General features: G+C 42.7%; 1 protein-coding gene across 4 annotated transcripts in view; it reads left to right on the forward strand.

The window, feature by feature from the left end:
* The window catches only part of CAPRIN1 (cell cycle associated protein 1), a 58,706-nt gene that overhangs the window by 41,897 nt on the left and 1,594 nt on the right, over positions 1-15,215 (forward strand). For 2 of the 4 annotated variants that reach the window (XM_089684616.1, XM_089684615.1), the window contains exons 11-18: positions 37-145; positions 326-378; positions 4,254-4,364; positions 4,493-4,642; positions 5,253-5,400; positions 6,636-6,830; positions 6,926-7,029; positions 8,349-8,412. In XM_089684616.1, the coding sequence (XP_089540742.1) occupies positions 37-145; positions 326-378; positions 4,254-4,364; positions 4,493-4,642; positions 5,253-5,400; positions 6,636-6,830; positions 6,926-7,029; positions 8,349-8,412 (934 nt within the window). The remainder of the gene's footprint in view (positions 1-36; positions 146-325; positions 379-4,253; positions 4,365-4,492; positions 4,643-5,252; positions 5,401-6,635; positions 6,831-6,925; positions 7,030-8,348; positions 8,413-15,215) is intronic. The other 2 variants (XM_089684617.1, XM_089684618.1) reach the window with 2 other exon arrangements.

Below are 15,215 nucleotides of genomic sequence, written 5' to 3' on the forward strand. Positions count from 1 at the left end.
ATCTTCTCAGTCATATCATGGCACTTGCTTTTGCAGGACTCTATGTTGGATTTTGAAAACCAACCAATAGACCCTGCAATTGTGTCTGCGCAGCCTATGAATCCAGCTCAAAGCATGGAGCTGCCTCAGATGGTCTGCCCTCCAGGTAAGTGTCTTGAGTATCTTTCTGCTCTATATCAGACATGAATAAACATTGTGCTTTTATACTGCCGTCAGTGGTCTCTTTATTCTTTAGAATGTTAGGAATAGGACATCATTAAAAGATTTGAAAGCCAATTGAAAATAATAAACGTTTTGGCTCTAACTTTTTTTTTTTTCTCTCCAGTACATTCTGAGCCCCGGCTATCTCAACCCAGCCAAGTTCCAGATAGCACACAAGTGAGTATGTTTTTAGTATACAATAATTTGCAATTTATTTTGAAAGCAGCTTGTTCCACTGAGAACAAAAAACAAAGATTATCCATACTTGCCTCTTTGGAGGGTGGGAAGTCTTAAAGTGCTACTAATCCCAGGACCCTGCATTCACTATATCTGGTCTCCCACTGTAAATAGGAGAACATGGAAGTGCAATTATTTTAGTAAATATAAACTGCTAAAATACCTTCTCATCAACAGAGAAATCTTGTGACTTTTATCGGTGTCCAGCCGAGCACATGTTAAACCTTGTAGGAGGCGTTTTCATTCTGCTCTAGGAAGATGCAGATCCCCTGACCTCTGTCTGGACAGTGCTGATTGGCCCTGTTCTGATGACCTGCACTCTCACAAGGAAAGAATAAACCTCTCTAGCAATACACACCAAACTAAGCATGTGCAGAGTGTCTCCACACGATATGTCTTATCAGGAGATGAGGGGGACACTGGAAGAAGGTGGGTATCAGTGAAGTCAGGATCAAACCGCCTTTTTACACAACGCAGAGTATTAACCCCTTAGGTTCCACAGCGAGTATAACAAGCATGCGTTACTGCATATACAGACTGATTTTACTGTTGTAGGTTTAGTAACACTAACTTCCTATATGGTATGTTACACGATCTTTCTAAAACTAAATATGAATTGGGATCAGCAGCGTAGGTCTTTGGCTTAGATATTGTACTTTTGCACTTTTCCAAGTGTTTTTTTTCTGTGTCCTGGTCTAAACAGATGCCCCAGTGTTCTACCACCAGGGTAACCTCCTGGCACTATGGTCTCAAATTTGAACACTCCAGTCCAGGAGTGGTCTAACTTTTTTTTGCTTGAGTCTGGTGACCTCTTTCAAGGCAGGCCCAGTTTCAATCCATACCTCTACAACACAACAGGCTGTCATGGGTCAAGTTGATCTAGTCTATTGATAGAACAATTTGTTAGGCCAGGTTTTCCTTGGACTCCAGAACCTGATTCCTGAATTGCCAGGCCAAGTCCCTCCTTTGTCTTGTTTTTTGGAGTCTCCTTTCCGGAGTAACTTTCTGGAACTTCGAGTGCTTTGGCTGACTATGCAGCATAAGACCTTCCTACTGGAGAGCTTTCTGAGAAGATTGTTGGGCAATCCCACAGCAGTTACCTATATCAATAGTCAGGGAGGAACCAGAAGTCTCGGTGTAGCAAGCGGTAGCTTGTATCCTTCTCTGAGGCAGGTCTAGTCTCAGGCAGACATATCAGCTGGCCGTGCCTGCATCTGGGAGATTTGTCACTAAACCTGGTGGTGTTCAGGATCTGTTGCAGGTGGGGGGATACCATATGTGGACCCTGGCCTCCAGGTTTGGCAACAAACTGGACCAGTTTGTCTCTGGTTATAGGGATCCTCTACTGCAAGCAGTAGATATTCTGATCACTCCATGAGACTAGTATATGCTGATCCATACCTTTCCTCCGCTGAAACGTCTTCCTGCTCTTTTACAGGATCATGAGCACATTCTGATGATCCTCATTGGTTGGGCAGATATGGTACACTGACCCAGTTACACCCCATTCACATCGGTGCGATTTGTGTTCCCTGAGACTTGCAAATCGCATGCCAAGTCGCGCACTAAGGTCCGTAATTGGAGCGGTCATATTGGTGCGGTCCCGACTTGGTCGGAGCCGCACTGATTTCAAAGGTAGTTTTTTTTTGTGCTACTTTTGGTGCGATTTGCATAGGCATCTGTATCAGATGTCTTGCAAATCGCACCTGAATTCAGCGGGTCCCCCGACTTTGAAAGTCACACTATTTCAAAAGTCGGGCTTGATGTGAACGGGGGCTAACACTCCAGCAGACACTTTGTGGGCTCTACCAAATCTTAGGGGATCTTCTGTCCCAAGGACTGATTTGCCTTCCTTTTTTCTGCCATTTACTTTAATGGCATGGCTGTTTGAAGCACAGATTCTGAGGGACAGGCATCAGTCTTCATTTCTACAAAAGCTAGGAAGCCTACTAGCAAGGTCTGTTATTGGACATGGTAGGGTTATTTCTTGAGTTTCTACATGGAATAAATTCTGTCCTTCCTACAGCTGGGTTGTGGAACAGCATCTAGCTCTCTGTACTCAGTTTTCTCCGATGGCTCCCTCCCATCCATTTCTGTGACCTGAATCCGGTTCTCTCAAACCATCAAATTACTGTACTAAAGCATTAGACCTTTTCTCTCTGCTCACCCACGAGGTGGTGTTACTTGTAGTGATGACCTCTGCAAACCCAGTGTCTGAGCTGGTAGCCTTATCCTGCAAGGAATTCTTTTTTGGGTCAGCATAGAGACAAGGTGGTGATGAAAGCCTAGGACCTCTTGCCTAAGGTGGTTTTTCTGCCTTTCCAGGAGGTTCTCCTGTTCCTTTGGCTGTATACAGTTCAGCAAAAGTAAATTTCCCTGTGTTGTCTGAGCTGTGTATTTTCCAGCTGCTGCCTTTAAGGATGAATGAATTTGGCATCCCTGTAACGGTGGACCAGCTTCTTGTTTGACCATCTCTAGGTGCCTCAAGCAGATAATCTAAGCTTGTGGTCTCCAAGGATTGGGTGCCAACTTTCCCTTTTCCAGGGACAATTTTTTAATTTTGAGTCTGATCTCCTAGTATTCTGTTTACTTGTTCTCCAAGTGAACTCTTTGAACTTGTATGATGCCTGCTTTGTACATAATGTCCTTTCACACTTCTTTGAGTTCCAGGCAATCGCGGAGTGGTGGTTTTCACCCTGTTGCTTCCTAGTTTGTGGTCTAGCCAAAATATCATGCATCCCATGAGTCTACATGGGCTTTTTTTTTTTTTTCCCAGGATAGACTCCCAGCTAAGTACATGGTATTAAAATTAGTACTTAAAGCAGAGCTCCACTCAAAAGGAAAAGCTCCACTTCAAGCCTTTGTCCCCCGCTCCCCATTAAGGATTGACACCTTTGGGGAGTGGGTATCCACTTCCGCTGCGATCGCCTAGGTGATCGGAAGCGGAAGTTGTCCTCCCTCCCCATAGTCTTCTGGGACATGTGACAGGTCCCAGAAGACTACGGGGCCATTCACAAAGCGCAGCGCTTCCCGCGCATGTGCAGTGGGCACCCGGCTGTGAAGCCGCAAGCTGTCGCAGCTGGGTGCCCACACTGAAGATGTCGGCGCCAGGGAGAGAAGATGGCCGGTGAAACCAGCCGTGGTGAGGACATCACTGGACCAAGGAACAGCTAAGTGTCTGTATTTTAAAAGTTGGCAGCTACAGTTTTTGTAGCTGCTGACTTTTTATTTATTTTAAGGGGCTTTAATAACGTTATTTAAATTCTACGAACATGCTGTGTATTGTCTTTCTTGATTTGACTTGTTGACCAAATGTTGCAGCCATTGTTCTTGTTAGACATTCCCACAATAAGAGAATTAAATTGGGTTTTCAGTTTGTGGTGGTCAAATAGTTAAAGTCCCCCTTTTTTTTTTTAAAGACCGTGTCTCTCTTCTGGATGAGTGTTGTGTTTTGTTGTTGTGGGTTTTTCTTTTTTTTTTTTTTTTCTTCTCCCAACCCCCCTTTTAATCCATGTGAAAATCTATTTTGGTGTCCATTGAGGGACCCCTCTGTTTTAAAATGCTCACAGTACTGCTTTGCTACAAAATCCTAAGGCATGCTGAAGGTGGGAGGGGTTGGTTTTCCTTTTCAGTGTCCATTTCTAAAATGGACTCAAAGGCTAAAGAGCTGGGTTCTTCAGTTGACCCCAAGAGAGACTTTTATGGGGAGTGCAAAAATGTCATGTTTTTTTTTTTTTGTTTGTTCTTTTTTTGAGTACAAAAATTATTTTCTTGCTCAGTTTTTCTTAATGCGATGTACATTTTCTGCTCTTAAGGTTCCCCTGGTATCTTCCACTAGTGAAGGCTTTGCCGGCTCTCCACAATTGTACCAGCCTTCTCACCCCACAGAACAGAGGTCACAAAAAGAAGCAATGGAGCAGATTCAGGTTGGTAACATAGCAAGCTTAAAGGGGACTTTTTTTTTTTTTTCCACGACTGAATGCTTGGTTTTGGGTGGACTACCAATCTTGTGTTTATTGCTGTTTAATTTGTTCCAACCACATCTTGTTTCCAGGCCTCTCTGTCTTTAAGTTCAGATCCAACGCAAACTTCCTCATCGCTTCCTGCTGCTTCCCAACCTCAGGTGTTCCAGACTGGGTCCAACAAGCCGCTGCACAGCAGTGGTATCAATGTGAATGCTGCTCCATTCCAGTCCATGCAGACCGTAAGCATATCAAGCTTCTTGAGTTCATTGCAAACTGTCATGCATTGCATTATTCCCCTTTTTTATATACATCTGCCCTTGTGGCTTTGTGGAATATTTTGCTGGTGTTCATTTACTATATCATTTTTGTGTAACAGGCTGTTTAACCTCCTCCATAGTTTATAAAAGCTCTCACACAGGCTTTTAAAATGGATCATTTGCTGGCTGTTCTTGACACCATGTTTATGTTAGGAGTGTAAAGTCCTATACAGCATTTTGAAAGCTCTACACACGCCAGTGAGGCTGAAGCCCCCCCCCCCCTTCATTACAAACTGGCAATGTACAGGATCACCTAAACACTTGAACATTGGCCACATACAGAATGTAATCTCTTTTGCCAGATTGTAATAAAGAATGTCAGGCTCACCAGTTTGAGATAATCTTGTATGTCCTGGATGATCAGATGGATCTGTATCTCAAGTCTGGACTGATCTGGGGCACCTTTTCTCCCCCCCCCCCCCCCCCCCTCAAAAATGTTTTAGCTGAAGCTGGATATGCTTTACCTGATTGTACAACTGAATTTTTGCTTGTTCCTAATGTGCATTTTTTTTTTTCTCTTTTCCCTCATTAGGTTTTTAATATGAATGCACCTGTCCCTCCTGTGAATGAGGCAGACACGCTGAAACAGAACCAGTACCAGGCCAGTTACAGTCAAACCTTCCCAGGCCAACCACACCAAGTGGAACAAAGTGAACTTCAACAAGAGCAGCTACAGTCTGGTAATAAAAAAGCCTGTTCACTCATAATTAGGTCTTGCAGTAACTGATCAATTTTATTTATTTTAACTAATTATAAACCACATCAAGTCTAAAATGTCAGATTTTTTTATTTTTATTGAAAGAGAAACCAAATCTAGAAAAATGGTGCATACAAATCATAACACGTGCGATGGTGCCTGCACAGAGGCCCAACCTTCAGTACTAAAATGTCAGAATTTAATGCAGTGTTTCCTGTGGTTTACACAATAGCCACAGGATATCCATGAAATGTTTCTCATTTTTTATTTTTTTTGTGAGGTACATTTTTGATTCTTGGTTATAATTGTGCAAAAAGTATGTCTGAAATAGTGTGGTGTTTTTATGTGGCATAAAAGCTTCAGAGGAAACCTGTGCTAACAAATGACCAATCTACCTCCTGTAAAAGGCTAGTTGCTTGACTGCGTTTTAGCACTTTGCGTTAAAGTGGAACTTTAGTCATAATATTAAGTCCTGCTGGATCATGTCAGACTGGCCCCTTTTGCAGGTATTGCTATGTAAAACTTTGAAAATGAGTGCCTATACTGTTTTAAAATATGGTAATGCACCTTCATCCTTCTCTGCTCAGTTGAGCTCTGTTTTTAGGCATAGTGCTGAATTTGTAGAGGCTCATCTGCTGATAGCCAAAAGACTGCTGCTCAGGTACTCTGGGCTTCAGCAAAATGGCAGCCTCCAGAAAGAAGAAATGGGAACAATGCTGGAGGCAGTTTACATCGCACACTAATTTTGCATAATTTTATTAATGAGGAAAGTTTCTTAAAAAAAAAAGTTCTTTAGCAAGAAGTTATGGGTGAAGTTCCACTTTAATGACCAGGGGTAGGCATGCAGATCAGCAACATTGGAGTGAAGTCAGAAATTCTGATTGTTCTGCTTCAGTGACCTCATAGTACTGAAGCCATTGACTTGGCATGACTGTCATTTTCCAGTAGAGGGGTTGGCAGTGGCAACCTTCATGTAGGTTGCATTTAACACTAGCAGGTTGCATTAAATATTGGTACATTTTAAAGCATCACTCCAGCCAAAACCCTTTCAATTTTAAAAAATAAGATTTTATTCTATCAGATATTTAGTGCCACCTAATTGGATATTCCTTCCACTTCCTGTTCCTTTGAAAATTATTCTTGGAGTTGGGCTTTTGAGTCTGAAGTGCTTGCATTGTAGGCTCTGTGCAGTGTCTCACTGTGACTCTTCTGTTTCAGTGGTAAACACTTACCATGCAGCATCGGACCAGTCCCACCAAGCTTCCACTGGCCACCAACAGCAGACACAACAGAACACTGGCTTCCCCCGCAACAGCCAACCCTTCTACAACAACAGAGGGATGACCCGAGGAGGGCAGCGTGGTGGCAGGGGCATGATTAATGGCTACAGGGGGCCATCCAATGGTTTCAGAGGCATGTCATGAGGCTGAGCAATCTTTTCATGATGCACATTTTTAAATACATAAATTTCTTAGCTTAATTTGTTTTCTCTGCTTAACGTTCTGTAGGAGGATATGATGGCTACCGCCCTGCCTTCTCAAACACTCCAAACAGCGGTTACTCACAGGCTCAGTTTAGCACACCTCGAGATTATACCAACAACTACCAACGGGTGAGATGCACATTCTCTTTCTGGAGCCTTCTTGTTGCTGTATAACCTATTTAAAGGTTAAATATGACCTTTTGATATGGTGTGCAGTCTTTAGATTTAGCCCCACTTTGTGTGTGTGTGTGTAAATATGACCTTTTTGATATGCTGTGCACTCTTTTTAGATTTAGCCCCACTTTGTGTGTGTGTGTGTGTGTGTGTGTGTGTGTGTGTGTGTGTGTGTGTGTGTGTGTGTAAATATGACCTTTTTGATATGGTGTGCAGTCTTTAGATTTAGCCCCACTTCGTGTGTGTGTGTGTGTAAATATGACCTTTTGATATGGTGTGCAGTCTTTAGATTTAGCCCCACTTTGTGTGTGTGTGTAAATATGACCTTTTTGATATGGTGTGCAGTCCTTAGATTTAGCCCCACTTCGTGTGTGTGTGTGTGTGTGTAAATATGACCTTTTGATATGGTGTGCAGTCTTTAGATTTAGCCCCACTTCGTGTGTGTGTGTAAATATGACCTTTTGATATGGTGTGCAGTCTTCAGATTTAGCCCCACTTCTTATGCGCGTGTTCGCGTGTGTGTTCCTACCAATTCTTAACACTGAAGTGTTCAAACACACATAGGAAAGTTGAATTCCACGAATTCTTAACTTTGCTAAAAGTACAGGCACATGATTAGTCAAGTCCAATTAGGTGCATGTCTCCTTGGGACTTGTTTCTATTACTTATGTGACCGGTTTATTGCACTCCTGGGAGGATGCAGGGATGGGACAGGTCAGTGCTGTGAGAGGAGAGATGCACACAGTAGCTATGCTCACCCCTACACTCTGCTGCCTGTTCAAGTCTTTGTATTATGTGAACTCATTAACAAAATAAAGGCTTCTGTGACTGGGCAGAAGAGGGGGAGGGAAGCGCATGGTTCCAGCGACTCTGCTCTTGAAGGAACAGTCAGAGCTCTGGGAAGCTATCTGGAGCACAATAAACCTGTCAGAGGTGATAGTCTAGGAGGTGGCAGGAACCTTGGTAGACTTCACATGGTATGTTTGCAGTTTTTAGAGTAGCCGAATTCCTGGAATTCCAGTTTAATAAGCATACCTTTTTGGCTCCCTTCACACCAGCCTATGTAATGTTCAAGCTCATTGATTGGGCTCAATTAAACCAAAAATAATGCTAACGTTTCATACTCTTGTTAGATTTTGTGACTTGAGTTTCTTACATGTAGTGCAAGTCTGCAAGAGATGTTGGGGTGTTGGGTTTTTTTTATTCCAGCCTGCAAAACTGTTTTTTGTAAAGTGTCATTTGTAATTTGACAAACTCCTTGTTTCCTTTTCTAGGATGGATATCAGCAAAATTTTAAGCGTGGCACCGGGCAGGGAGGTCCTCGGGGCGCTCCTCGAGGTAATGCTCAAGCGATGCACTCCTAACTCAGCTTCAACAAACTTCGAGGGCGCAGGCCTGAGGAATAGAAGGAAAATTTTTCGCCCTTTCCCCTCCCCTCGGTAACATGCCTAGATCTCATCGGCCACACTAAATCTCCCCACAGCACCAGTTTGGGAATAGTAACTCGTCTCACTTGGGTGCTGAGTGAGAGGGTCAGCTCTTGTACATGATCTGTAGAGGCACCAGAATAGCAGTTTTAACGCTCGATGGGGAAAAAATTGCTTTCGCTAGAATGACTCGCCTTTTTTTAACCACAGAATTCTCCTGAAAACTTGAAGTTTTAATTTATTTTTTTTTTCTTAAGCTTTACTACTTGTTGCTGCCTTTTTTTTTTTTTTTTTTTTTTTTTCTTCCCCCAACCAACATGGAGAGTGTAAAAAAACAAACAAAAAACATCATTTTTTTAAACTTTTTGCAAGCAAATCATAATAAAACTGTCTTACCCATCGCTATTAAACTTCCCAAAACTCTGAATTTGTGAATCGTTGCTTGAGTTTCAATAAAGTTGTGTTAAGTCAACTGCAGCTGGATGCGAAGTATTTTGTGGTCTGGTTTATTAGACTCTGCTAGTGTGCCGTGCATTCCAGTGCTCTGAGATTTTCAATGGCAACAGTAATGAACTCCGTGTGCACACAATCCACTTGCAACTAGCCTGACATCGGCTTGACTTAGTAAAATGGAATACATTTTAAAAGGTGTTGGTTTGGGGGGGTTAATGTGTATTTTGTAAAATCTGAAGCAGCGGCTACAGATGTTTCAGACTGGGGGATGGGGGGGGTTGCTGATATAGAAACTTTAGCTGCAATACTATGAATTTTTGTTCTTTGGGTTAGTAAGCTAACTGAACCTTTGGGTAGTTGCATTGGTTTTCTTTTCACTTTTTTTTTTTTTTCCTCCTCCTTTTATGATAACTTGGTAATCCTTCCATTAACACCCTTCCTGTCCTCGAGTGATGACTGGTATTGAGCAGCATAGCCACCCTGAAAAAAAGCGGGCTAGGACGGGAACACCTTCCTCTCCTACAAAAGAGGAGAGGCTTTGTAGTCCAGAGCTAGCGTGGATCATGCTAGGTCCAGAGGCAGAGGGTAAAGGACGTCACAAGATTCTGGCTGGGTGAACAGCTTATGTAGTATTCTATGTATTGTTTTGCACTTGAACAGATAAATACACAATTGAAAGTGTTTTTATAACTTGCCAGAAGGGACAAAATAGGACATTTTATTGATGGTGTGTGTTTTTTTTTTTTTTTTCCTTTTTTTTGACAAAACTAGGGCAAAATCTGAAGGTCGATACCAAATATCTTTTTTAAAGAGGTTTGATGACAAACTAAATGTTATAAAACCTCTAAGGGCATTACTTAACCACTTGCCTGCCTGAGGATTTACTTCCTCTTCCTGACCAGGCCATTTTTTTGCGTTACGGCGCTGCGTTACTTTAACTGACAATTGCGCGATCATGCAACACTGCACCCAAATGAAATGTCTTTCCTTTTTTTCCCCCACAAATTGAGCTTTCTTTCGGTGGTATTTGATTGCCAGTGTGGTTTTTTTATTTTTGCGCTATAAGCAAAAAACTTTAATCAAATTTCATCATAAATTTAGGCCAAAATGTATTGTGCGACATTTCTTTGCTTAAAAAAAAAAAAAAATCCCAATACGTGTAAATTGGTTTACATGAAATTTATAGCGTTTACAAATGGTGGTATAGATACTGGGTTTTTTTTTCTACTAGTAATGGCGAACAGTGACTTTTAGCAGGACTGCGGTGGACATTCTGACACTGGGGGGGGGGGGGGAAACTAACTTGGTGTCACTGACACGCCAGTGACACCAATACAGTGGTGATCAGTACTAAAAAACGGCACTGACCCTGTACTAATGGCACTGGGCAGGAAGGGGTTAATGTGAGGGGCAATCAAAGGGTTAACTGTATGCAGGGAGTGTTTTTACTAGGGAGCTGTACTGTGTGCAGCCACCCCAAGCAGTGTGCTCGAGCTGACAGGCAGGAAGATTGTTTGTAAACAAAACAATCTTCCTCCCCGTCGGAGATGCTTGGTAATCACTGGGTGCCGACAGCTAACTACTGTCCATGACCCGGTGATTGACATCTGCGGCCACGAATGGTGGCGTGGGTAAGGCTCGCTCCCCCTACCCGGAAATGCAAAATTGTGTATATATACGTGATTCTGCACACTGGAGCAGTATATCTGCTATAGGGCGGTCCTTAAGCAGTTAAGCAAGCATACAGTTGTGTCCAAAATTATTCAACCCCCAATGCTGTAAAGGGGTTTAGGGACTATAGTGTACATTTGGAATTGTATTCAGAATCAAATCCTACAAGGACGTTATAACTACCCAAATGCAACTAAAATGACATCAATTGTTTATGTAATACAGTAGTAAATGGTTCTTATGTGGTTTCTTCATTGCCACAATTATTCAACCCCTTAAAGACTACCACTCTGAAGAACAGAGGTTCATACAGGTGCTTTCCATCAGGTATTGAAAACACCTGTGGATGTCACCGAGCAGCAATCAAGCATAATAAGCACCAATTAGGCAGCTTTAAAATGACTGTGATACTCAGCTCCTTCTAGACATTTACTGGTGTGGTTACAAACATGGTGAAGGCAAGAGAATGGTCCAGGAAGACAAGAGAAGAGGTGATTTCTCTTCACAGGAAGGGCAATGGCTATAAGAAGATTGCAAAGATGTTAAACATACCAAGAGACACCTTAGGAAGCATCATTCGCAAATTCAAGGCAAAGGGCACTGTTGAAACGCTACCTGGTCGTGGCAGAAAGAAGATGCTGACTTCGACTGCTGTGCGCTACCTGAAGCGTAGAGTGGAGAGAAGTCCCCGTGTGACTGCTGAGGAACTGAGAAAAGATTTGTCAGATGTGGGTACAGAAGTTTCAGCCCAGACAATAAGACGCACACTGCGTAATGAAGGCCTCCGTGCCAGAACTCCCAGGCGTACCCCCTTGCTGTCTCCAAAGAATAAGAAGAGTCGACTGCAGTATGCCAAAAGCCATGTGGACAAACCACAAAAGTTGTGGGATAGTGTTCTGTGGACTGATGAAACAAAATTAGAACTGTTTGGGCCCATGGATCAACGCTATGTTTGGAGGAGGAAGAACAAGGCCTATGATGAAAAGAACACCTTGCCTACTGTGAAGCATGGTGGAGGGTCAATCATGCTTTGGGGCTGTTTTGCTTCTGCAGGTACAGGGAAGCTTCAGCGTGTGCAAGGTACCATGAATTCTCTTCAGTACCAGGAGATATTGGATGGAAACGTGATGCAGTCCGTCACACACCTGAGGCTTGGGAGACGTTGGACCTTTCAACAGGACAATGATCCCAAGCATACCTCCAAGTCCACTAGAGCATGGTTGCAGAGGAAAGGCTGGAACATTTTGGAGTGGCCATCGCAGTCACCAGACTTAAATCCGATTGAGAACCTCTGGTGGGACTTAAAGAAAGCAGTTGCAGTGCGCAAGCCTAAGAATGTGACTGAACTGGAGGCCTTTGCCCATGAAGAATGGGCGAAGATACCCGTAGATCGCTGCAAGACACTTGTGTCAAGCTATGCTTCACGTTTAAAAGCTGTTATAACTGTAAAAGGATGCTGTACTAAGTACTAAGATTGAATGTCACTTGGGGGTTGAATAAAACTGATAATGCTGTGAGCACAGAAAAGACATTTGTGGTTATTTCATTATAACTGTTATGTTATATTTGTCTGACCTACAAGTGCCTCTTTAATGTAAATGTAAGCAAGATGACTGAATGATCAAAAGCAATGTCAAACTGGCCAAAACACTCAATTTCAGTGGGGGTTGAATAATTTTGGACACAACTGTAGCTACCCTAGGACAGGGAGTGTTGTTTGTAGGATTACCAGGTGTAAGTAAAGGGGGAAAAGCCTGAAAATGGAAACTATTACAGCTTCTAAGGACTGATCAGCTGGGATTTTTTAAACTTGTGTTTGTGTTTAGATGCCCCCCCCCTTTCCTTAAGTGTCACTGCTGCTGATCAGCCTATGGGGCTACAACAACTCAGAATACTGCTTTGTTTTAGAAACCCTTGAGTGTGACCTGCTGAAGAAGGCAAAACTGCCCTCCAAGCAGCTGTAGCCCCAGAGCAGGGAGGTCTAATTTCAGAGGAAGTGAAGGTATGATGGATTAGCCTTTTCAAATACCATCATTCTAGTAGATGTGTTCTTATAGTGGCTTATGAAGCATTTTCCACAAAGCAAAGTATCTACATAAAAAGCAGTTGTCATTTTGAACTCTAGGCTGCAGCTTTTGTCTATTAAAGCCCGGTTCACATATATGTGGCTGTGCGGGCCGCGTTTTGCACGGGCACGAGGGCCCATTCATTTGAATGGACTCCCATGCCCGTGACACGCAGGGAAGAAGTCCCTGCACATCTTTTGAAAACTCAGCCCGCACGGGAACCGAGGTTTCCAGTGCGGGGGGTGTGCTATTAAAACTAATTGCACCCACCCGCGGGTCCGCATTTCTCTGTGTGGGTGGTGCGGCTGCACGGATTTTCATGCGGATCCGCAGCTGCACCACCCGCACAGATTTGAACCTAGGGTAAGACTTCTCTCACGTGACATCTCTGCATGTCATGTTTGCTGATCTGGTGATCGTATACAACCCAGAAGTTGGAATGGCAGTTTCCAAGTGCTTCAGGTTTGCTTTGTGATTGCTGTTGGGTGATTGAGGTGAGCATTTTTCCTTCAGTTCTGTATGTAGTAGCTGACAACTCCCTGCTAGTGTGTATTTGCAGAATGTGCTTGTTTCTGGCTGCCCCTTCAGTATGTGCCTGAACACCGAGTGAATGTTCCTTTTGTGTGCCAGTAGGGCTTTTCAATTTAGTTTTCTGTTGCTGAGCCATGTCTCAGTCTTTAGCTTTCCTCTTTCCAGCCCCAGTAAAGACAAACCTCTTATACAAGCCCTTTTCTGTGATGAAAAGTTGTTTTCTCTCTTAAATGAGGAACTTGGCTAAATGGCGAAGTTCATCTAAACCTACACTTTTTTTTTTTAACACTCTAAAGCAGAGGGTACAAAAGAGAACTTGGTAGATGCCTAGAAATATGCTCAGTAAATAGAAGCCTCTGGTTTGCCTTATGCAGAACTGTTGGGTTCTCCATTCAAGCCTTGTATGTTGCTTATTGCTGTTCACTTACAGCCCAACTTACGGCTGTGGCATTTTTTTTTTCTTTACAACAAACCTTTGGAAATTTCAAGTTTGAGAATTGTAAAATCTTACTTTTTTTTGCTATACCCATATTTTGTTTTCCATAAGCCATCTTGTGAAGTCTTAGCTTTCTGGTGGAAGGCTGCAACTTACAATGTGATGGAAACAAAGTAGTAACTTCCTCTAAAGGATGTTCTTGGGGAACTTTAATTCCTGTTCTGGTAACTGCGCATTTCATAGGGCAGATTTATAGCCACCTTAAAGTGTAAGTTCAACTTTTGTCTATTAAAAAAATTCACATCTTATTAAAATATATGCATTTTTTTATTTTTTATTTTTTTTAGGAGCCTGTAAAGCATTGCACATGTGCAGATCACAGGTGTAATCTTAGGCTCCTGCAGACTGTCAGTGTAGTTGTCTGCCCACACCTTGCGTGGGCAGGCAGTTACTGAATGACAGGAAGCATCAATGAACTACCTAGAGCGCTCATCATCACCCTGGTAGTTCATTGAGAACAACAAGCCATCAGCTGTAATGGCTGAGGGTAGTTGTAGTTAACTCATCCAGAGCTCTGTAAATGAGTAGTGCAGCTGGGTTCTTCCAGGTTGACAGTAGACTGGGGATCTTCTCCCCGTATCTGCTTGCACAATGAAAGGGGCGGATTTGTGGGGCTGCTGCAACAGTAACATGTTACACCCTGAATATCCTTTAACCTTCCCTTTCTTCTGCTCTTAACTGCTCCTAGTGCTTGCTTTACTCAATGCAGCTGTCAATCAGAAGGCGGAACTTGGAGAAGCTAAGTTCTATGCTGTTATGGCCGCTGAACCCTTGTGCAAATGCAGGTGTAAGGATTATGCACTATATAGGAGGAAAAACGAAGTGTTAAATTGCATATCACGTAGAATTTTACTAAAACAGAGCAAAATCTGGTGCAGCTCTGCATAGAAACCAATCCGCTTCCAGGTTTTATTGGTAAAGCTTAATTGAACAAGCTGAAGTTAGATGCTGATTGGCTGCTATGCACGGCTGCACCAGATTGAGTGCTCCAATTTTAGTAAATCTACCCCTTAGTTGTGTAGGAGTACATATGTTATTTTTAATGTGCAATTTCAGAGTGTTTGCATTATAATTCTTAAAACCACTTGCCCTCCAGAGTATTTAACCCCCCCCTCCTGACCAGGCCATTTATTTTTTTTGTTATACGGCACTGCGTTACTTTAACTGACAATTGCACAGTCATGCAACGCTGTACATAAATGAAATTTTATGCCCCCCACCCCCATAAATAGAGCTTTCTTTCGGTGGTTTTTGATCACCTATGCGGTTTTTTTTTTTCAGGAAAAAAAAAACATTTTTGACTGTTTTACTTTTTTTATTGGACATGTTTTATAGCAATTTTATACTGGTAATGGTGGCGGTCAGTGACTTAAAGCGGGACTATGGTGGGAATTCTGATATGGGGGGAGGGGGGGTTGCTGAGAATAACTGCCAATGACATTAATACAGTGATCATTGCTAGTAAAAAGCACTGACACTGGGCAGGAAGGGGTTAAC

This window comes from Staurois parvus, unplaced genomic scaffold (genome assembly GCF_062004578.1).
Source record: "Staurois parvus isolate SC_StPar_1 unplaced genomic scaffold, SC_StPar_1.0 ptg000350l, whole genome shotgun sequence".
Taxonomy (NCBI): Eukaryota; Metazoa; Chordata; class Amphibia; order Anura; family Ranidae; genus Staurois; species Staurois parvus.